Source organism: Leiobunum rupestre, chromosome 6, assembly GCF_980474605.1.
Source record: "Leiobunum rupestre chromosome 6, qqLeiRupe1.1.hap1, whole genome shotgun sequence".
Lineage (NCBI taxonomy): Eukaryota > Metazoa > Arthropoda > Arachnida > Opiliones > Sclerosomatidae > Leiobunum > Leiobunum rupestre.
The window spans coordinates 40,994,387-41,017,849 of NC_143389.1; the positions used below are offsets into that span (position 1 = coordinate 40,994,387).

The following is a 23,463-nucleotide window of genomic DNA, read 5'->3' on the forward strand; positions in this document are numbered from 1 at the left end:
GACAGATTATCATTATCCCAAGTCGTTCAGTGTCACACTTATGCTCCTGATGCAACACGCGTATGAATTATTGACGAGATCCTGAAAGATATTTGTGGTTTCATTTCTAACACCTTATTTCAGAAATATGTTATCTACTATATCTAGAGAATAGTGAGTTTAAACAGGAAGCTCTAGAAGTTTGAAAGACAACGGCGGGAGTATTTAGACGTTCGTGAAATTAAATTCTTTAAACCAGTACTGTAAACGCGCTTTCATTAAACTGCTAAAGAAAACATGTACAGTAAGGCCCATCTCTACCATTGGGCTAGGTAGGGCTAAGCCCTAGGGCGCCGGCTGACCTTTTATAATTTTTTTTATAATTTAATAGTAAATTATTCAATAAAGAACCGGCTATATTAAAAGGGCGCCTGCAGTTACAGTTGAACTTTAACACATTATATACCTCTCCTCGGAAGAGTTTTTAATTTTCAGTGAGCGTAACTGTATCCGTGGTTCTGCGGTAGAACGCTCACCTGTCGTGCAAGAGGGCTCGGGTTCGAATCCCGGCCGATTAAAAAATTATACTACACCCAATGATAAAAAGAGGGCGCTTTTGGAAAAACCTTTTCCCTGATTCTAAGAAACTGGGTACGCAGTGATTACGCTTTGCCCCGAAAATGCGAACGCGTTCGCAGGCCTGACAGACAGACCCACAGACAGACAGACTGACACGGTGGTTGTATAACCCCTCCTAGGGTACAGTCCCCTCAGAGAGGTAAAAACGTATTTAACCAATACTAAACCGCACTGTGAGCATTGTCTGTACACAAACATTAGTTTTCGTATTTAAAATGTGTCTCCGATTTCGCCTTTAATATACAAAAAGCCTTAGGAATATCTCAATTTCAATCAGTATTTACAGGAATCCATACCTCTACTTGGAATGCTTATCCTGGCATATCGCGTATGGTAAGATCACTCTGACGGCCCCCGCCAACGAGTTAAAAAATCCCATTTGCGCGCGCTCCCCTCTCACGTTGTTGTTTGTTAAGTTAACATAGTGACGTCAGCCACATCGAGACGAAAATCTGCCGCGATAAGCATTCCAAGTAGAAGTATGGATTCCTGGTATTTACGATTGCTAAAACGCACGTTGCTAGAGAAGAAACAACCTATGATAATTATCTCTCGATTTGTTGAGCAGGAAAATTGTAATATTAAATATTTTTATTTAAACGCTTTATTAGCTCGACAGAAATATGGTGCCGTCTGCAAGTTGTACAAGGTTCTGACTCCGAAGTATAAAGGCGAAAAGAAAACCGCGGAGAATGATCACGAGACTCTCGACTTTTAGTCGTTCAAACTTCTAGAACGCTCTCCTTAACCTCTCTAATAGAAATAGATAAACTTCTGATTACTCCCATAAACTAATTCAAAAATGCATTATTATCATATCTTTCCAAGCGAGGGGAGGACAAAGGGGCGGCAGCGTTAAAATGACGTCATAATATAGCTCGTCGTTCTTTTTTATAATAAAGAAACGGCTCAATAATAATCACGCATAGCTTATGAAGCTTGTGAAAAAAGAGTGAAGGAAAAGTGTCCGCAATTTAGTCGGACTTCGCTCTATGCTTTTTAAATGAATTGTTTTAAAAATTGTATGGTTGGCTCTGATACTGGTGAGTGAATAATAATTTTTATATTCATTATATACTTTTAAAATACGCTGGCTGTTTCAATCGAGAACCTATTGATAAAATAGATATGAAAAAGTATTGGATTGAAAGGTTCTTTTCAAATGAACACGGAAAACTGACCTACAAAATTAAGGCGTCAATTTCAAATTTGCTTTACTCCTATATTTAACTTACTTTCGATGGTATTATGATTAAACTTATTAAAACCCAATTACCGTTAAATCAACCTTCTTGACGTTGCAGTTAACTAATATAATTAACAAAGCAACTGCTTATTACCAAAAGTGACATAATTACCAAAAGTGTGTCAATCGGACCTATTTCTGAATGAATGTTACGAGCGAAATACAAGTTGGGAGGGGAGAAGGGAAAGTATGCCTTGGGGAGGGAACTAAGTTAAAACCAACAAATAACGCCTCGTAGTGAGGAACGGAGGAACTAAGTAGCACTGGTCAAAGTTAGTGTAATTTTGGTTTTTTTTTTTGTCGTTCTGTGGAGATGCTATCGCCATCTACCTACGATATAATACCATAGACTAAAAAAATATCCAGAAAGGCGACAATAAATTTATGTGGTCGATCTCGAGTCGAGCATTCATTAAACCTTTAGCATACGAAAGTACAGGGATTGTCACACTTTTGGTAATTATGTAACTTTTGTTATTACTAACTTATTTATTAGTTTAGTAGCTAGCCATAAACATTAGTAAAGTAGAAAATTCTGTTTATCTCGCGTTCACTAGAAATCAAACAACTATTACCTAATTTAACTCGTTTGTTGAAAAACAAATACCTCCGCAGAAGCAAATGGCGATGTCATTTTGCGTTGAACATTACGTTAAGACTATTTGGAGCTCTACTCCCAAACAAACAAGTCGGCCGAGCCGTATTATAAGTTCCACATCGAATGAGTTTAGATATTTACCCAGATAAAAAGGCGGCCTTAGAAATTGACGTAACATTTACACTTCTTACACTAAAGATTTCAGAGATATCGAATGACCAAATGTGCTAGGCTCTTAAATGTCCACAGTGACATTGCAACTGCGAATGCTATTTATTTCCTATCTATTGTTGCATCATTTACATTTCTCGCCTGAAATGCCTAATGAGCAATTTTCTGCTATGTTGAAGCCAGTGTGAACAGAGCCACGGGCTACGTATCCCTACACACCATTTGGGGTCAGTCGTCAGAAAGCTCGGAGCAGGGAATGGTTGTCAAATTTCTTTTGAAGGTTAAAATCGTTAAAATACATGGACGGAATTGTTTTGAGATCTGTATATAGAATAGAATTTATTGATATAGATCACCAGTACGAATCCAAAAGCAACAACAAATGAAGGGTCGCAATTTTCGCAAAGTCACTTTACGACGAAGCCGGAGGTAACACCTATAACGGCATTTCAATCATAGCAATAGTGTCCATTAAAAAGGGGGGCTAGACAATTACTTATCTCTAATCCTCATTAGTTTCACGTTTCAAAGTCTCAACCCGATGTCTTAAACCGTAAATGAAAAACGTCAAAAATACGCAAAGCCTTTCCAATGGGGTAAAGTGTAATTCAGAACAGCAGACGAGTCACAATCTATATACAAACTACAAAGCGTCAATGCGATATTTCAAACGGTTAGGAAAAACGTAGAAAATACACTAAGCCTTTGCGAAGGGTTAGAAAGAACAACAGACATACGCGTCTCAACTTATACAATGTATAAACGTGATACCTCCAACCAGAACCAAAAGTGAAGAAAATAGCTTTAGCCGTTGCAAGGAAAAGGGATTATTAAGAACAGTATGACCACATTCGAAAAGTCTCAATTTAAGTCTGTGGGCCCATAATTGAAAAATTGGTATTGCGACAGCGAGTGCGTTTCATTTCGTATTCTAAATCTACCTAAATTTACCTTTCAAGATAAGAAAGGCGATTTTAAATACGGTAACGTCTCTGTTTCGAGCTGCATGACCGTGTATGGTACTTTGGGCCAATTTTGCGTGGTCACAAACGAAGAGTGCGTAAAAGTTCGTCGAAACCGCAGGAGTCCAATCAAAGACGCCGGAAAATTGTGGCTAATTAGTTTTAGCTGACGAAACTTGGCTCTACAGGTAGCAATCTATAATTATCGAAGGTTTTGCAAATTATGACCACAGCAACATCAACACCTAACTGCAAGTGTAAATTTAGGTTTTTAACCGTTAAAACCCATTGTAACCCCTGCACTTGATAGTAAAATTTAGTTATCGTATCGTTACAAAATATTACTGAGCTTATAGATAAATTTGCGCTGTGAATATATAAATTTTATTTTTATAGAGTTTTCTCGGACGGCTGCCATCAAGAAGCTAGTAATAGTGGGTGATGGTGCTTGTGGTAAAACATGCCTTTTGATTGTCTTTAGTAAAGACGAATTTCCAGAAGGTTACGAACCAACTGTCTTTGAAACCTACGTAGCTGATATTGAAGTTGATCGTAAACAAGTGAGCTGTAGCGTCTTTTCCGTGAATACTTCAGTGTGCCAAAATAATAAAAATAATCTTTAAATTCAGGTTGAATTAGCACTATGGGATACGGCTGGTCAAGAAGACTACGAGAAATTGCGACCTCTGTCTTACCCGGAGACAGATGTAATCTTAATGTGCTTTAGTATTGACAGTCCAGATAGTTTGGAAAATATACCCGAAAGATGGGCTCCGGAAGTTCGGTACTTTTGCCCTAATATACCAATCGTTTTAGTTGGTAACAAAAAGGTCAGTAAGCTAAAGTTTGTCATTTTAGCGGAAAATAACGTTTAAAACGCTACAGGACCTTAGAAATGACCCTGTCACTATCGAAAAACTGAGGGAAATAAAACAAAAGCCCGTCACAACCGAAGAGGGGCTTTCGATGGCTGAAAAGATCAACGCTTATGGCTACCTGGAATGTTCTGCCAAGACTAAAGACGGAGTCAGGGAGGTTTTCGAGACAGCCGCATGGGCGGCTTTGAAGGCAAGTTTTCATCTTTCGAATTTTTTAACATAATTTCTAATTCCCTTTAACTAGGGAAATAAAGTAACATTTACCTTTAATTAATAGCTAAAAAGGAAGAAAATGAACAGAAATTCGAGAATAGGTGATCCACCGTAAATATGGAACTTCATATTCCCTTTAAGAGTTGCTTTATAAAGTCAAAATATTGTATGGGCGTTTTTCCTTAGGCGATTCAATGATAACGAGATTGAGAATGTAAATGCCAAAGTGTACGTGTATTCTGTTGTCTAGCAAATTAGATAAAATCCTTTTATAATGATTGATAACGTAACATTAAAACGAAGAATAGCTAATAAAGATTACCGGCGACGAAAGTACACAGCTATCCAATTAATAACTTGACTGAAATAATTATTTTAACTAAGAAAGCATTCGTGGTATAATATTACAGTAAATTGTAAAATGTTTACATTTGAACCGAATACGCTCCTCAAATTTCAAAACAAAATGCATAAATTAATATTCGCAGACTGAGAGCTAGACCTCGTTAATGCTCATGGCGAATACTACGAATTTTTGACGAAAATTGTACGTTTGTACGCGAGGATGCATTCAGCTTTTGGGCACAAAATTGTTCTCTTCCTAAACGATCAATATAAAGAGTCAAACTCAACATTTTCAATATTTGAAGGTTTTCTCATCTCGCATCGGTTAATTTAAGTTGAACGAATACTAGCCATAAGGTTGAATCAATTTACCCTTTTATGATTAATACAACACCTTTTGGGGTATTGAAAGGTAAGTAGCTCTAAGACTAAACCTTTTCCAGTCCTGGTGGTAAAGGTATAAAAAACTTATGTTCTTGCCTTTAGTCCTTTTGAATACCCATTTAATTCCATTAAACGAAGAAAAAATTATATGTACCAATTTTGAGACTAGCATTTGAATATATTCTTTAAAATAACACAATGCGAAGATATTCCTATCACCTGGAATATTTAACAGCAGTTAAATCTTTAAATGTTTGATTACAGATTTTAAATATAGGGGATATTGATTAAGACGTCAAACTATGAGTACCCAAATACGGACATAGGGATATTTTTATTCAGCGTTTTGCAACCCCCAGCTTAATCTTGCCACGTTAACGTTTTATATAGTGAGTATTTAAAAATTTCAAACGGATAAGGGTGTATAAAGGACTGAAAATAAAGTTTAAAGGGTCTAACTTACTGTTTATGAAGTAAAATAGATAAAAAGTGTAAAATAAGTACTTAAACACTCCACAAAAGGACTGAATTTGGAGAGCAGAAGGTTTAAATGTGTTCTGTGTTAATACCTTGAACGGTCTTAAATATTGGAAAAAGTTTTAACCACTTTAGAGGTCATAATCATCGTATAATGACGCAAGCGCTAGGTGTTATCCAGCCTCACAACGGGCCCTAGTCCTTAGACATTATTTGAGTTACATGGAAGCGAAAATAGTATTCCTTTCCCGTTCCGTTTTGCTTTCCGATGTGGTATTTCCGTCCGTTTACTCTTCGTTTTATATCTCGCCTATTAATTTCGTCCGATGCCGTTCCGTTTTATATCTCGCCTATTAATTCCGTCCGATTCCTCACATTTTTATATATTGACTATTAATTCCGTCCGATTCCGTTCCGTTTTATATCTCGCCTATTAATTCCGTCCGATTCCTCTTCGTTTTATATCTCGCCTATTAATTCCGTCCGATTCCTCTTCGTTTTATATCTCGCCTATTAATTCCATCCGATTCCCCACATTTTTATATATTGACTATTAATTCCGTCCGATTCAGTTCCGTTTAATATATTGACTATTAATTCCGTCCGATTCCGGTCCGTTTTATATCTCGCCTATTAATTCCGTCCGATTCCTCTCCGTTTTATATCTCGCCTATTAATTCCGTTCGATTCTTCTCCGTTTATCTCATATTTTATATTCGATAATATTAACGTCCATTTCCGTTCGATATTCTAAGCCCTAAGCAGTGTTATAATAGGGCACAGTTTGAGTGCCCGAAAACGTTATAAATTCCGCTTAGTTACGGCTCTCTCCTAAACAAAATCTAACCAGTAAACGGGCCCCAGATATCATCTAATTCTGTTTCAGGCCTTAGACATCATTTCTTTTGACAAATCTGCATTAATAAACCCTCAGAAGATTCCATATAGCAGGAATGCTAAAATGGGCAATCTTTAGTAAATGACGATCTTGAACTTCAAAATGTTTATCTCGAAAATATACTAAAATAGTATAATACCAAAATTAGTAGTATGAACTTGTCGATCTCAACTTTCAGGATCGCAAACCTGGTCACTCCTGCCATGTAGGTTTTGTCTCGAAAGCAGCTTTAAGAGTGCCACTTGTTTTTACAGTGTAGTTTAAGCTGTGACTAGTACGGTCTACCATCTTGTACCACCAGAAACAACAACTAACTTTTCAGGATCCATGTCATAATTTACTGACAAACCACATCCTTTGTACAATCGCCGGCATATCAAGCGCTCTGGAACATCTAATACGGCAAGAAGCGTACAGACTTTGGTTTACAGTATTACCGAATTACCGTAGGTTGAGTACGTTGAGGTAAAAAATTTAAGTTTTTTGAGGCCCGTTAGAAAGATTTGGGGACGTTATTCATTTTCTAAATCTAGCACAATGTTGTGTGTCAACCTCAAAATTTCCTACATAGGAAATTTAAAAAAAATCGATTTGACCGTTCAGTGTCATACTTTTATCTTTATGTTACTTATACTGTTGATGCAATGCGTGTATGAATCATTGACGAGATTCTCAAAGTTATTTGAATTTTCATAACTAACATATTGTTTCAGAAATATTTTATCTATATATCATAAGACATAGATTAAATTCTGATTATTCCTATTAAATAATAAAAAAATGATTTTATATCATATCGTTACCAAGGGAAGGCAGCGAAAATAGCGTCATTGCTTTTTATGCTAAATAAACTGCTTAGTAATAATCACCGTAATCACGCATAGCTTTTATCGCTTGTAACGAAAAAATGTTCACAATACTTCAGTCTCTCTCTCTATGATTTTTCACTGAATTGTTTTAAAATTGTATGGTTGGTGAGTGAATAATAATTTTTATATTCATTATATATTCTTAAAATACCCTTGCGGTTTATATCAATAACTGATTGATAAAATACCTATGAACAAGTAAAGGACTGGCAGATACTTTTCAAATGAAAACGGAAAAACTGACCTACAAAATTATTGCGTCAATTTCAAATTTGCTTTTACTCCTATGTTTAACTTGAATTGTATTATATTTACGAATAATCATATTTTAACCGAATTACTATTAAATTAACCTTCCAGAGGTTGCAGATAACTAATATCATTAACAATTCAACTGTTAACTACTAATTTATTTATTAGTTTAGTAGCTAGCCATAAACAATGAAGTATAAGCCAAGTACAAAGTTTATATTTTACTAGCGTTCACAAATCATAAGTAATCAAACTATACCTAATTTAACTCGTTTGTAGAAAAACCAATCTGTAATGTGACCATTTGGGCCATACAGTGCCGTTTTAAGACCTTCGTAGGCCCTGAGCTTTAAGACCATTGTATAGACCCTATTTCTAAGAAGAATTTTTTTTACTTGCATTTTTTCATACTCAAACTTTTGTAGGCTCCTTCTAACCTTCGTAGGCCCTGGGCACAGTGCCCATTGGATAAAACGGCTCTGGGGCCATACGCCAAGAAAAAACCAACCGACCCGCACTAAATTTTTGAAATACCCTTATTTGGTCTAGATCTGAGAGCCATCTTTCGTGAATTGGAAGCGAAGAAACAAGTAGCGTTGTTAAATGTACACTTTGTCGGGAGGCCTGCGCGGGCCTTTATAATAACGTAGGCAACTTTTTATTAAAATAACTTGTGTTGCTGGGTGGCGTCACTGTTACTTGCTGATTCCGGCAGCAAACACGAGAAAGAGCGTAGCTGGCAGAAATTTCTCCGGGAAATCTCTTATAGAAGGCGGCAGCGGCTATTTGTGCCGAACCATTATACCTCTCGCCCTCTGGTCGAATGCGTCTTAGCATAAGTGGATAATCAAAATTAGTATTTTTTAATGATAGGCTGTTTCGCCAATGACAACGTAAACCATTACGTACCGACGGACTGACAACTCTCCGCGAACTGCTCCTAGTATATGGAGGAAGCCCGGAAAATCAGCGACGGTCCGCCGGCTGCCTTTTCAACCTAGGAGCAACAAACACAGCACTCCACACAAGGAGAACGCAACCCGTCAAAAGTCGTGCATTTTCTTGTGTACAGTTTTCATTGGTTAGGCCAAGGACAGTAGATACAGGGACGAGAAAGCAGGAAAAAAAATTCGATTTTAAACGTCTTCATATTCACAGGGAGTTAGCTGTAAACAAACCGCGGCCATTGTTAAGACGTGGTTCACCATGGACAGTATTATTGTAGTTAGTTTTTACCATTTTGATGTTAAATTAAAAATAAAACTACGAGCGTAAATAAAAAAATGCCCATTTGTTTTGAACACTTAAGCCTCGTCAAGAACCGCTAAAATTAGGTGACCACCATTTTTTTTTTAAAACTAACTCTCCTTGCGTTTAGGTCGTTTTAGGTTAGGCCTATATATTCCAACAGAGGCCGCCAATACACTTTCTCGTCTCTGTATCTACTGTCCTTGGTTAGACGCTTTAGCGACTGTTGCCGTCGGAAGGGAAAAATTCGGAAATTGTCTTCCCCCCCTTTCCGTAAAACGTTCAGCGAAAAGGCTCGTCCAATGAAATTTGTACACAACACTGCGTTAGCGTGTTTAAAGGCTAGCTGCGTTCTCCTTGTGTTTGCTGCTCCTAGTTTCGACGGACCAGCCAAGGCCTATTGCAAATTGAAATGCTTTCAAAAGTGTAAATAACGCTTACCTTTGGAAAACAATGATGAATTATTGAATCGGAAGATAAAAATAACTATTATAAACACTAGTTCCACTTCAGAAGTTAGTTTTTTTCGAATTTCAAACCTAAACGCGTGACGCTCGTATTTCTCGCCATCAAACTAACCAACTATTTTGCCAACGGAAAGAGTAGGAAGGGACGAATTTCCTGTTCGGAAACTTCCTATTTCGTAATCACTCAACGACAGACTATCTTAGGTATAGCGTGGGTCAAACGTGGATTTATCTCAAATTCGTGATCATCTATTTTTTAACATCACTGATGTTAAAAATAGTGCCAACCTTCGAGTTTTAAAAATATTAAATGTAAATTGCAGTTCCGTCGTCGAGCAGTCCAGTCATTCCTACGGCGGATCATTAGAAGAAGCAGAAAGAATGTCCCCCCAGTTTCCTCCAAAAGTGTCATCCGCAGCGGCGGCTCAATATGTTTTGTCAAATAAACGTAAAAGGCAAGTTGCAGTATTATTTTTATTTGGTTATTTAGTTAACGTATTTTACTAACATTTAGATCCTGGGCTGTAAACGATCTGTATCCCACATTTGAGTTGACAGTTGTTTTATTGCCTAATAACAAATTTGAGAAATCCCCGAGGGGTAAAGAGAAGAAGGAATTAATGGAAAATGGATTTATCGCTAGTGCCGCCATCTTTCGAAAAGATTGGTCCGAAGAGTTGGTTAGGAAAGAAATCTTGAAACTTTTCCCTGGCCATCTGTCTGGATTATTAGAGTACACCGATTTAAATTAATATCAAATATTTTTCGTGTTTTATGTTATATTACGTTATTATTATTTCAGATTTGATTTCTTAAAATCCTACGACTCTTACCTGTCATCAGTAACGTTACCTCTCGGCGAAGAATTTGACGGGAAGACAATACGCGCTACGTGGAAAAACTCGATTTTATACGTAAGTCCGCGTAAAGAAATTGAAATTCCCCAAAAAGCCAGAAAAAGCCTTCTATCGATCTCGGACGAATCTGATAATAAATTAACTGAAGTAGCATCGGCGGTAAAAATTGGTAAATATGATACGTGAAATATTAGTACATATTTATAAACAGCTATTAACTTCTGGCTTTGATTTCGTATTTAGAAATATTAGATGCCAATTCTTTAGCTGAAGTAAAAGACAACCATGGAATACTTAAACAAGAAAACAGTACGACATCAACTTCTAGAGGACTGGCTATCGAAGGAAATGATACGTCGTCGATAAGGGAAAACTCGGGATATAATCCCGATGTCTATCGATACTTATTGGAATTTTTTTGCAGAGGAAATGCAGATGCTAGCTTCATCACCATCCACAATTAATACAAACCGTATCTTGCCAAATAGTGCAAACAGTACCCTGTCGAATAGTACAAACCGTATCATTCCGAATAGTACAAACCATATCCTTTCGACTAGTGCAAACTACATCATGTCGACTAGTGCAAATGGTATCCCACCGACTAGTGACAAAGTTTTTTCCGGGACCAGTGCAAAACGTTTTCCGACGACTTGTGCAAAAGGTTTTCCACAGACAAGTACAAAAAGTATCCTACCGACGAGTGCAAACAATATCACTCCGAATAGCGCAAGCCGTATCCGGCCGACTAGTTCAAACCATATCCTGCCGACTAGTATAGACAATATCATGCCGACTAGCGCAAATAGTACCCTGCCAACTAGTGCAAAAATCTATCCACAGAAAAGTACAAAAAGTTATCCACAGACAAGTACAAAAAGTATCCTGCCGACTAGAACAAACCGTATCCTTCCAACTAGTGTAAAGAATATCATGCCGAATAGTGCAAATAGTACCCTGCCGACTAGTGCAAAAATGTTTCCGCTGAAAAGTGCAAAATGTATCCCACAAGCAAGTGAAAAAAGTATCCAACCGACTAGTGCAAACAGTACTCTGACGATTAATGAAAATCGTTACCTACCAACTAGTGCAAACAGTATCCCGTTGACTAAGGCAAAACGAATCCCGTCATCTAGTGAAAACCCTATCCCGCCGACTAGTGGAATCTATATTCCGACTATTAGTGTAAAAAGTATTCCGCCGACTAGTGCAAACAGTACCCCTCTTACTAGTGCCAAAAGCATACCGCCGACTAGTGCAAACCGTACCCCTCTGACTAGTGCCAAAAGCATACCGCCGACTAGTGCAAACCGTACCCCTCTGACTAGTGCCAAAAGCATACCGCCGACTAGTGCAAACCGTACCCCTCTGACTATTGCAAAAGGCATCCCGCCGACTAGTGCAAACCGTACCCCTCTGACTGTTGCAAAAGGCATCCCGCTGACTAGTGAAAACCATACCCCTCTGACTATTGCAAACGTCATCCCGCCGACTAGTGCAAACAGTACCCCACTGACTAGTGCCAACCATACCCCTCTGACTATTGCAAAAAATATTCCACCAACTAGTGCAAAAAGTATTAAACCAACTAGTGCAAACCTTACCTCGACAACTAATGGAAACTTTATCGCAATTACTAGTGTAAACAGTACCGTGGCTATTGAAACGCTACCCCTGTCAGATCTCATTCTTGATTTGAAAAACAACGTAAATACGGAAGAAATTTATTTTTTCTTTATTCCAAGGGAGAGAGTTTTCGAAAGCGCGAAACTGACTTTTGAGCGAGATAATTTCGATCCAACCGCTTTGATAAACGTTGTTTTCACAGATGAGTTTAAGACCCACGAGGGTGCGGTAGACATGGGGGGCCCTACGCGTGAATTTTTTAGATTATTGTTAGTTGAAGTATTGTCCGGTAAGGCGTTTGTGGGTCCGGATAATTCTAGAACAATATCAATGAATGACTCGGCGAAACAAGAAAATTTATATTTTTTGGTTGGCATGATTTTAGCTCTATCTTTAGTTCACGGGGGTCCGGGGCCGCGATGCCTAAGCAACGTAATCTACGAATGTTTATACCGAAATCCTGTCGCGGTCAAAGTGTCCCCCGCGGATATTCCTGACAGGAACTTTGGCGAAAGAATAGAGGCTATAGAGAATTCGCAAACTTTAGATCAGTTAAGAGAAAATGTTGATAAAATTTCCGACCTCGCCTTAATCTCTGGTATTTACAAGCCAATTTCTGACCTCAAGAACAAGGACGAATTCAGTGAAAAAATATCCCATTTCTTAGTGATAGGGCGTTGCGTGGCAAATATCGAAGATTTCAAAAAGGGTTTGAGCACTTTGGGAGTGTTAGACGCGATTCGAACTCACCCCGAAACGTTTAAGGCTGTCATGGTATACGGCGGAGGGGAAAAAACATTGACCAGAAACGATATCTGTAGAATTTTTCAAAATATTGAGTATTCCGAAAGAGGAAGTAACAAATATACACTCGAGCAAGTTTCTTTTAGTTATTTTCTGAATTATCTTTTCGACATTCAGCTAGTTTCATTTCGCAATTTGTTAATTTTTTCAACTAGCGCCGATAAAGAGCCACCCATGGGTTTTTCTCCGCAGCCGAGAATTAATTTTCTCCATGAGAATACCAAAAATAGTACTAAACCCAGTAAATATCCTACCGCGAACACTTGCGCGTTAATTTTGAATTTGCCGACTATCCACAACAATTATGCCGATTTCAAATCCTCAATGGACTTCGGTATAATATCTAGCCCAGATTTTGGGCAAGTTTAGACGGAATTCAGTCTAACTTGGTTCACACTGGAACTGCAATTTTTTTTATGTAAGATTGTCTTAATATTTTTTTTTAATTAATGAGCGTAAGAAATTGAACAATTCAGACAATTCAATTAATTTGGGAGAGGAATAAAAAAAAATTGTTTAATCAAATAGGGTAATTCCGAAAGTTCGTGGTCGAAAATTTCCTATATCCAGCTATCTTGTCATAAAATAAGTTTTAATTTTTGTGGTTGAATAAAATAAAGTGTAAGCACTGTTTTATTAAAGTGTTTCATCCCCTTGATATGTTATTGGTGAATAACCGGAAATCATATATTATAAGACGTAATAAAATATATTTTTATGGCACAACAATTTTCATTTTTCTTTATTGAGCGTAGCTATCTTAGCAGCGAGTTCTATGGGAAAGTTTTGTCCGTCCGTCCGTCCGTCCGTCCGTCCGTTAGTAAGTAAGTTTCAAAGGAGGGGGGGGGGCGTAAGAGATAGAGGAATGGTATGAGCCACGGGTTGCGAGAGAGACAGAGAGCGAGAGGGTAGGGGGGCGCTAGACGGGGATAGGAGCGAGTTGTACGGAAACGTTTTGTAGAGAAGTGGAGAGGGATGGTAGGGGGCGCTAGAGGGGGTGTCAGAGGCGTTAGCAGAAGAGAGACAGAGCGAGAGCTGGAGGAAATTTTGTCCGTTCGCGCTCCGAGGAGATGCTAGAGAAAAGGGGTAGATAGGTAAAGACTACATAAAACCATTTCGCATTTTTAGATTTTTATTTTACGATTGAATTACACATTTATTTACACTCTTTAAGTGAACGGTATCGATCTGGCCAATTTGTCGAATTCGTTGTCACTGTCGACGTTAAACTCCAGATCTTCCGAAAGGTTTCTCCTTCTGGAATAACGTTATTTAATAAAAAAAAAACACATATTTTAGAAATTCATTAACGGGGAAAATAGTTACTTTGCTGGAGGGGCGGCTGCCTTTTTAACGGGCGTTTTGTGGGTTGCCGGAGAAGTATTGAAATCAACGGCTGCCTTTTAGACGGGTGTTTTGCAAGCCGTCGACGGAGTAGGGAAGCGGGTTGATTTGGTGGTTGTAATCGGTCGCGCACCAGAATTGCAAAGGGAACGTCTAAGAATATATTAGAAACGGAAGGCAGACGTAATTTTATAATGACAAACGTAATTTTATGATGGAAATTTTATAATGGCAAACGGAAATTTTATAATGAAAATATTAAATTATATTGTGCAATTACCTTTCGCCCTCCAAATTTAGAACGACTTTTGAAAGTCAATAGTATTACCGGACTAGCTTCCAAAAAAAAAAATAACTGGAGAGGTTGAAACTACTATGATATGTATGTCATAAAAATAAAAGTTATTACCTTAATTTCTTTAAATGTGTGTTCAATATTTGAATTATTTATATTGTCGCTAGCTCGCTCCGCTCAAGTTTTGTGACGCCCTAGTCTTAAAGGTAGTATAACACTTGCAGAATGTTTTGGGAAGGTATGCCAAGTAAGTCTAAAAACGATTGTCCCCACGATAAGGAGTCACAAAACGAGATTCGTAGCTGGGCCCGTTGGACCTTAGTTACGCCCCCGCGGGGCATTGTAATTTTATTTCATTGAGACCGTAGAAAAGATTTTAAAGCCCCTTTAATTTTCCTAAAATTATGATAATTCACCCCAAAATGTTTATGTTCTCTAAAACATTTAGCGCGATTTTAGGGAAATAAAAAGTTAACCAGCAAAAGGTGTAGCCAATTTTACCATTTTTAGTAGGATTTTCGGGATTCTTTCAAATTTCAAGGTAGGCAATGGCCTACCCAGCCTACCGTCGCCATTTCCAGCTCTAGGTACTTCTACGAGTTCTTTCTTTTACGTTATTTATGATCGGACATAACTCGGGCACGTCAATTTAGGAGGGAGCCAATTGTTAAATTTTTATCTAGAAGAGTTTCTGTCTGAATTTGGAAATATTTTGAAATATTTTTCAGACATATTGACGGTAATCACTTAGCTCATCTCGTAGAGCTTTGTTTTCCATGGTTAATACACCTGCATTGTGATACAAACAAACGTGATAAAACTTATCAGGCGGAATTCGGTTTGAGTTAAAAATATATATATTATTTCTAAATCAATTCAGTTTGGGTAATGATTATTTAAATTTAAAAACGGTTCTATCGCGATACCTATTGGTACAATTACCTAGTAATCCGAGTTGTCTACGCGAATTACCGGAGCTTGTTTGATACCATAAACCCATCGCGTCGCAATCTAGTAGTGGGGTCAAGGTCTTTTCTACTAGTTCGGCTTCCTATCCCTATCAAGATGCTATTATCTATATGGTTCCAGTGGCGTAGCGAGGGGGGGGGGCAGGGGGAATCGGCTGGATGCCGATGGCAAGGTGGTCTAAAATGGATTTGTTGGATTATATATTAAAATCATTTTTCTTGGTAACTTGAAAAGTACACTTTTTGGGGATACCAATTCTTGTGTTGGCCCCGGGCGCCAAATATCCTCGCTACGCCACTGTTTGGTTATTGTATTGAGCACAACCTTAGGCCCAAGTCATCCAGCCACTTTTAATGCGTTTAAGCAGGTGGCTGGGCTACAATGCGCAGGAGGGTGGTGGAAAGCCCTTCAGGCCACTCGAGCCAACCGAGGGGCTGATCACCCCGCGTAATCGGTGTACAGAGCCGTACCTTTGACTGTACTAATGGGATTACGCGTAATCTTTGAAGTCCCTGCCTTTGGCAGTGGTAATCTAAGCGTAATCCGGTGTACAAATTTTCTAAGAGTGGTTAGCCCCTCGGAGCCAACAGCTACCTACACTCACTATTACCGTTAACCTCTATAAGTTTTAATGGAAAGGGGAATCCGAAAAACTCGGGGGAAAACCCCTTTAACCAGTGGGGAGAGAACTTGCAAACTCAACGCCGAAGAAGTGGTTCGGAGTAATCACCCAGTGTCACAAGCCGGCTCCGCTTGCTGCGATGTGAAAGTGCTAACCACCCCGCCACCCCACACTCAGTATAGAACACTTCTACTGATGCAAAGCTCGTATGAATATCGATGAGATAAGATATTCTAATTTCAATTATAATACTTTATTCTATAAATATTTAATCTATATGTTGTACGTTAAAAGGACGTCGTACGATAGAGCGTCATTCTTTTTTATATAATAATGAAATTGCCTAATATTAATCGCGCATAGGTTTTGTCGCAATTAAATCAGTTATGTTCTAATTTAAAAAGTGTGTGGTTGGCTTTGATACTGGTGAGTAAATAATAATTTTATATTTCCTATATATTTTAAAACACGTCGTGGAATTTTTTATTGTCTTTATATTTAAAACAACTAGGAAATGAGAAAGGTCGCCCGCCATTATTGAAAGTATATCGTTAAATTATAATCTTTATGGATCATCTCACGTCATGAAGAAATCTCTTACATTACAATTAAAATTAACTCCCTCCTAATTTAACCCATAATTCAGACGCAAAAAAAACCCGTTGTCATTAGAAGGTACCAGACCAAACTCGATAGAAATCTGAAATCCGTAGTTTTTCACGATATCTCCCTTTCTCGTTGTCAATTGGAAATCCTTTCAGTTATTTCCAGTGTTTTTAGTGGCTTTCAAGATACGTTCAATTCTATACGACACCACCAGTTTTCGGATGGAAATTTCCGGTCATTATTCAAACCCCAATTAGGCCTTAAAATCATAAGACCTAAAAAATTAAAATTTTATGGAAATAAAACATTTAAAAAAACTTAGAAAAAAGATGAAGTTAGTTTATTTAAATAACGATGCTGTCATCTTGGTAAATGACCGCTAGTCCACAAACCTTTACATCTCGATAAGAAATTAAGATATTAATATGAGATTTTGGTGTTGCATTTTATAAAAAGCCATTATCTGTGTGTCCATAATAACCGTTTAGAAAATACAACTTACGTCGTTAGAGCAGAGCGTCTTTCGTCTTCGTTATATCAAAACGGTAGAATCGAATGTCTACAGGGAAATCTCCATTGAAAATAATAATAATCAGCTAGGCTAATAACCAAGGCACCACCATAGGCCCAAGTCATCTAGCGACTTTTAATGCCTTTAAATCAGGTGGCCGGGTTACAACGCGTAGGAAGGTGGTGGAAAGCCCTTTACGCAACGCGAGCCAACAGCTCGACCCTACACTAACTATTACCAAAAGTGACATAATTACCAAAAGTGTGTCAATCGGAAATACAAGTTGGGAGGGGAGAAGAAAAAGTATGCCTCGGGGAGGGAAGGAAGTTAAAACCAACAAATAACGCCTCGTAGTGAGGAACGGAGGAACTAAGTAGCACTGGTCAAAGTTATTGTATTTTTTATATTTCGTCATTCTGTGGAGATACCGATTTCATGTTTCAACCGATACCGATACCGATTTTTTTACCGATATGGCAAATCGGTACCGATACCGATTTTCCCGATTTTTTACCGATTTTCACCGATACCGATTTTCCCGATTTTTTACCGATTTTCACCGATACCGATTTTTTGCCGAAGTCCACTAATACCGATTTTTCACCGATACCGATTTTACAATTCATTATCAATGGTCCAATACTAATGTTACCGATTTAAAAAAATCTCGATCTACGAAAACGGCGTCTCTTCCTCTCTACCGCCATTTCTCCATGCCGCAACTGAAGTTTGAACTTCAAATGGTCAAGGTTAGTGGCGCCATCTACCAGGACTTTAAAAAAATTGGTTTTAAATAATCGGAAAAAAATCGGGTAAAATCGGTATCGGAAGTTTTTTTTTATAATCGGGTAAAATCGGTATTTTAGACGTGAACCGATTAATCGGGAAAATCGCGATATCGGTGACCGATACCGATTTCATATCGGTTTGGGCCCAACACTAATAAATAGTCTTTTATGTGGTCGATCTCGAGTTGAGCATTCATTAAACCTTTTGCTACTACCGTTAACCTCTACGAGTTAAATGGAATGGGGAAACCAAAGAACTCGGGTAAAAGTAAAACCACTTTAACCAGTGTGGATAGAACTTGGTAACTCATCGCAGAAGGATCGTAGTTCAGAGTTTTCACCCAGTGCCCCAAGCCCTTTACGCCACACGAGCCAACAGATGGTGCTGTAGTTATTTTACGGAAGGAAAGCTAACTAATGCGTCGGAAGACGTCAGTTTTAGGTAATAATAATAATTATCCATAAACATAAATTAAAGTAGGGCAATGCAAGTGGCCATGTGGGAGGGGGGGGGGCGCTGGGTTTGGAAATATGTCGTAAGTTGGTTTTTCAAGGATGATTTTATACAGCGCGGAAACTTATTCTCTTCTGCAATTTCGCGTTCGTTCTTGAATTTTTCGATTTTCCTAGCTCACCACCAACAAACCCAGAATTTTATGTTTAGCTTAATCTATTTATTATGGAGAAAAGAACTGAGTTAGTTTCCGAGAGTTTGACGTTGATATTTTCTACTTAAAAATGTTTTGGAATACATTTTTTTGCCAATTTAATATTTTCAATTATGGAAGTTGAATCATTAGACCTTGGACGCGGTAAATCTCTGCCGCTAGCCTTACACACTTAGTCCTATATCCCGTCTCCCTTAACAATTTCCCAATCATTATACCAGAACAGAATATTTATCTTTGTTTTATTACATTTCTTTTATATAAAGGATCCGATTTGTCGGTAAGCTCGAAAACTTCACTTTTCTCGGACATTTTCGCGACGAATGCATGGATTTTGCGTTATTCCAGTTTTAACATTTTCCACGTTATTCCGGTTGCACGTTATTCCAGTTTTAACATTTTCCACGTTATTCCGGTTCCACGTTATTCCAGTTTTAACATTTTCCACGTTATTCCAGTTTGAACATTTTCCGCGTTATTCCGGTTCCACGTTATTCCAGTTTGAACATTTTCCACTTTATTCATTTTCCACGTTATTCCGGTTTTAACATTTTCCACGTTATTCAGTTTCTCCGTTATTCCGATTCCACGTTATTCCAGTTTTAACATTTTCCACGTTATACAGTTTCCACGTTATTCCGGTTTTAACATTTTTCGCGTTATTACGTTTCCACGTTATTCCGGTTTTAACATTTTTCGCGTTATTACGTTTCCACGTTATTCCGGTTTTAACATTTCCCACGTTATTCCGGTTTTAACATTTTCCACGTTATTCCGGTTTTAACATTTTCCACGTTATTCCGGTTTTAACATTTTCCAAGTTATTCCTGTTTTAACATTTTCCACGTTATTCAGTTTCTAAGTTATTCAGTTCCCACGTTATTCCAATTCCACGTTATTCCAGTTTAAACATTTTCCACTTTATTCATTTTATACGTTATTCCGGTTCGACGTTAATCCGGTTTTAACATTTTCCACGTTATTCCGATTCCACGTTATTCCATTCCACGTTATTCCATTCCACGTTATTCCATTCCACGTTATTCCAATTCCACGTTATTCCAGTTTCAACATTTTCCACTTTATTCATTTTATACGTTATTCCGGTTCGACGTTAATCCGGTTTTAACATTTTCCACGTTATTCCGATTCCACGTTATTCCATTCCACGTTATTCCAATTCCACGTTATTCCAGTTTAAACATTTTCCACTTTATTCATTTTATACGTTATTCCGTTTCGACGTTAATCCGGTTTTAACATTTTCCACGTTATTCCGATTCCACGTTATTCCATTCCACGTTATTCCAATTCCACGTTATTCCAGTTTAAACATTTTCCACTTTATTCATTTTCCACGTTATTCCGGTTTTAACATTTTCCACGTTATTCAGTTTCTCCGTTATTCCGATTCCACGTTATTCCGGTTTTAACATTTTCCACGTTATTCCTGTTTTAACATTTTCCACGTTATTCCGGTTTTAACATTTTCCACGTTATTCCGGTTTTAACATTTTCCACGTTATTCAGTTTCTAAGTTATTCAGTTTCCACGTTATTCCAATTCCACGTTATTCCAGTTTAAACATTTTCCACTTTATTCATTTTATACGTTATTCCGGTTCGACGTTAATCCGGTTTTAACATTTTCCACGTTATTCCGATTCCACGTTATTCCATTCCACGTTATTCCATTCCACGTTATTCCAATTCCACGTTATTCCAGTTTCAACATTTTCCACTTTATTCATTTTATACGTTATTCCGGTTCGACGTTAATCCGGTTTTAACATTTTCCACGTTATTCCGATTCCACGTTATTCCATTCCACGTTATTCCAATTCCACGTTATTCCAGTTTAAACATTTTCCACTTTATTCATTTTATACGTTATTCCGTTTCGACGTTAATCCGGTTTTAACATTTTCCACGTTATTCCGATTCCACGTTATTCCATTCCACGTTATTCCAATTCCACGTTATTCCAGTTTAAACATTTTCCACTTTATTCATTTTCCACGTTATTCCGGTTTTAACATTTTCCACGTTATTCAGTTTCTCCGTTATTCCGATTCCACGTTATTCCAGTTTTAACATTTTCCACGTTATTAAGTTTCTCCGTTATTCCGATTCCACGTTATTCCGGTTTTAACATTTTCCACGTTATTCAGTTTCTCCGTTATTCCGATTCCTCGTTATTCCAGTTTTAACATTTTACACGTTATTCAGTTTCCACGTTATTCCGGTTTTAACATTTTTCGCGTTATTACGTTTCCACGTTATTCCGGTTTTAACATTTTTCGCGTTATTAAGTTTCCACGTTATTCCGGTTTTAACATTTTCCACGTTACTCCGGTTTTAACATTTTCCACGTTACTCCGGTTTTAACATTTTCCACGTTATTCAGTTTCCACGTTATTCCAATTCCACGTTATTCCAGTTTAAACATTTTCCACTTTATTCATTTTATACGTTATTCCGGTTCGACGTTAATCCGGTTTTAACATTTTCCACGTTAATCCGGTTTTAACATTTTCCACGTTATTCCGATTCCACGTTATTCCATTCCACGTTATTCCAGTTTAAACATTTTCCACTTTATTCATTTTATACGTTATTCCGGTTCGACGTTAATCCGGTTTTAACATTTTCCACGATATTCCGATTCCACGTTATTCAGGCGACCCTAAATGGTTATGCTTTTTTTTACAGAGGGAAAGGCTATGACAGATAGCGCATGCGCAGTCGTTCTTTTTATCTATAAAATTATTTACCCCCAGCATGGCCACTTGCGTTGCCCTTTAATGGAAATAGCCATTTAAAAATACTTTCGTATAATATCTACATTTTGCTGTATTTACAGGTAAATTTATATGATCTATTGTTTGTAGATTTTTATCATATGGCTGCCATAAAGAAGCTAGTTGTCGTAGGCGATAAACATTGTGGTAAAACGTGTTTTCTGATTGCCTTTACTACAGACCATTTCCCAGGAGATTACGCTCCGATTATCTGGGACAACTACGTAGTGAATGTGGAAATTGATAGTCAACAAGTGAGTTGCTACGCTTTTGGCGTTAACATGCCAATGTGTCAAAAGAATAAAAATAATCTTTTAACTCAGGTTACAATAGCTCTATGCGATACGTCAGCTCACGAAGAATGCGATAGATTACGACCTCTGTCTTATCACAAATCAGATGTTGTCTTAGTGTGTTTTAGTATTGACAGTCCAAACAGTTTCGAAAATATACGTGATAAATGGGCTCCGGAAGTAGGCAGCTTTTGCCCTAATGTACCCATTATATTAGTTGGTAACAAAAAGGTCAGTCGAATAACGTTCGCCGCTAATAACGCGGAAACTAACTTTTAAAAACACTACAGGACCTTAGAAATGACCCGGACACTATCGAAAAACTGGGCAAAATGAACCAAAAGCCCGTATCAACCGAAGCAGGGCGTTCAATGGCTGAAAATATCAACGCTTGCGGCTATTTCGAATGTTCTGCCAAGACCAAAGACGGAGTTAAGGAGGCTATCGAGGCAGCCACCCGGGCCGCTTTAAAGGCAAGTTTTCATAGTCCTTAAAGTTTCTAACTTGTAGGAACGATCTTTTACTGCGGAAATAATGAAACATTTCGCTTCTATTAATAGTTCAAAAGGAAGAAAAAGAAAAATTGCGTCCTTTTTTAGATTGTCAGATGGCCTATCATACCGAATATAAAGTTAAACTGAAATTTCTGCTGACAAAGTCTCTCTCAGTATAATTAACTTTATTTATTTTGTAAATAATAATAATAACAAAAGTTTCTATTCTGTTTATTTTGGCGCTGCCAATCACTTATTCTTAAAAAGATGTATAAAAATAAAGAATGTGTATTTGTCTTTAAACGAGACTTATCTGGTGTCGTAAATTGTAATCTGTACAAGCATAAGTGCCATAATAAACATAACTATGACACGGAACGAATTCGATTAATGATAGTCTATCATGGAGTGATTGTGAAATAGGAAGTTTCCGAACAGGCAACTCGTCCCTTCCTACTCTTTCCGTTGGCAAAATAGTTGTTTGGTTTGTTGGTGAGAAACTAACTCCTGAAATGGAGTCAGTGTTTATAATAGTTATTTTTATCTTCCGATTCAATAATTCATCATTTTTTTTCTAACGTAACTTTTACGTAAGCGTTATTTACACTTTTGAAAGCATTTCAATTTTCAATAGGCCTTGGCTGGTCCGTCGAAAAGGCTGCCGGCGGACCGTCGCCGATTTTACGGGCTTCCTCCAAATACTAGAACCAGACAACCAGTTCGCGAAGAGTTGTCAGTCCGTCGGTACGTAATGGTTTACGTTTGTCATTGGCGAAACATACTATCATTACAAAATTTGCTTTGAAGAGCTGCTTTATAATTGAATACAATGAAGGGCTTGCCACCACCCTCCTACGCATTGTAACCCGGCCACCAGTTTAAAGGCATTATAAGTCGCTAGATGACTTGGGCCTAAGGTGGTGCCTTGGGTATTAGCCTAGCTGATTATTATTATTATTATTATTATTATTACAAGGGGGCTCAAGTATTTTGACAAAGATTTGTCAGACAAACATTCAGTTTGATGTAAAAATGCACTTTGACTAAGGCGCTCTGAAAATAAAGAAATGAGGCAGTTTGCAATCTGTTTTGCCTCGCAGAAAGAGGAGCCGGGTTCGATTCCAGCTTGTGGAGTTGTGGCACTGGGTGAAAACTCGGAA

At 37.8% G+C, this 23,463-nt stretch overlaps 3 protein-coding genes across 5 annotated transcripts; all 3 read left to right on the forward strand.

The window, feature by feature from the left end:
* The first annotated feature begins 1,522 nt into the window (after positions 1-1,522).
* LOC149940961 (ras-like GTP-binding protein Rho1) lies at positions 1,523-5,588 on the forward strand. The gene is made up of 5 exons (XM_090178011.1): positions 1,523-1,661; positions 3,992-4,155; positions 4,225-4,425; positions 4,481-4,663; positions 4,751-5,588. Exons 1-5 carry the CDS (start codon positions 1,622-1,624, stop codon positions 4,799-4,801), a joined length of 639 nt encoding a protein of 212 aa, XP_090034137.1. The 5' UTR covers positions 1,523-1,621; the 3' UTR covers positions 4,802-5,588.
* Positions 5,589-7,671: 2,083 nt separating this feature from the next.
* LOC149940962 (uncharacterized) lies at positions 7,672-13,642 on the forward strand. The gene is made up of 5 exons (XM_090178727.1): positions 7,672-7,764; positions 9,950-10,081; positions 10,141-10,359; positions 10,429-10,652; positions 10,727-13,642. Exons 2-5 carry the CDS (start codon positions 10,008-10,010, stop codon positions 10,945-10,947), a joined length of 738 nt encoding a protein of 245 aa, XP_090034853.1. The 5' UTR covers positions 7,672-7,764; positions 9,950-10,007; the 3' UTR covers positions 10,948-13,642.
* A 2,884-nt stretch (positions 13,643-16,526) lies between these two features.
* On the forward strand, positions 16,527-22,628 carry LOC149940963 (ras-like GTP-binding protein Rho1). 3 transcript variants are annotated; one of them, XM_090177149.1, is made up of 6 exons: positions 16,551-16,569; positions 18,336-18,490; positions 21,607-21,770; positions 21,840-22,040; positions 22,100-22,282; positions 22,370-22,628. In XM_090177149.1, the coding sequence occupies exons 2-6, from the start codon at positions 18,466-18,468 to the stop codon at positions 22,406-22,408; spliced, it is 612 nt and encodes a 203-aa protein (XP_090033275.1). In that variant the 5' UTR covers positions 16,551-16,569; positions 18,336-18,465; the 3' UTR covers positions 22,409-22,628. The 3 variants fall into 3 exon arrangements, with proteins under 3 accessions (XP_090033277.1, XP_090033275.1, XP_090033276.1); XM_090177151.1 differs by lacking the exon at positions 18,336-18,490 and having other exon boundaries at positions 16,527-16,569; XM_090177150.1 differs by lacking the exon at positions 16,551-16,569 and having other exon boundaries at positions 17,285-18,490; positions 21,579-21,770.
* The last annotated feature ends 835 nt before the right edge of the window (positions 22,629-23,463 follow it).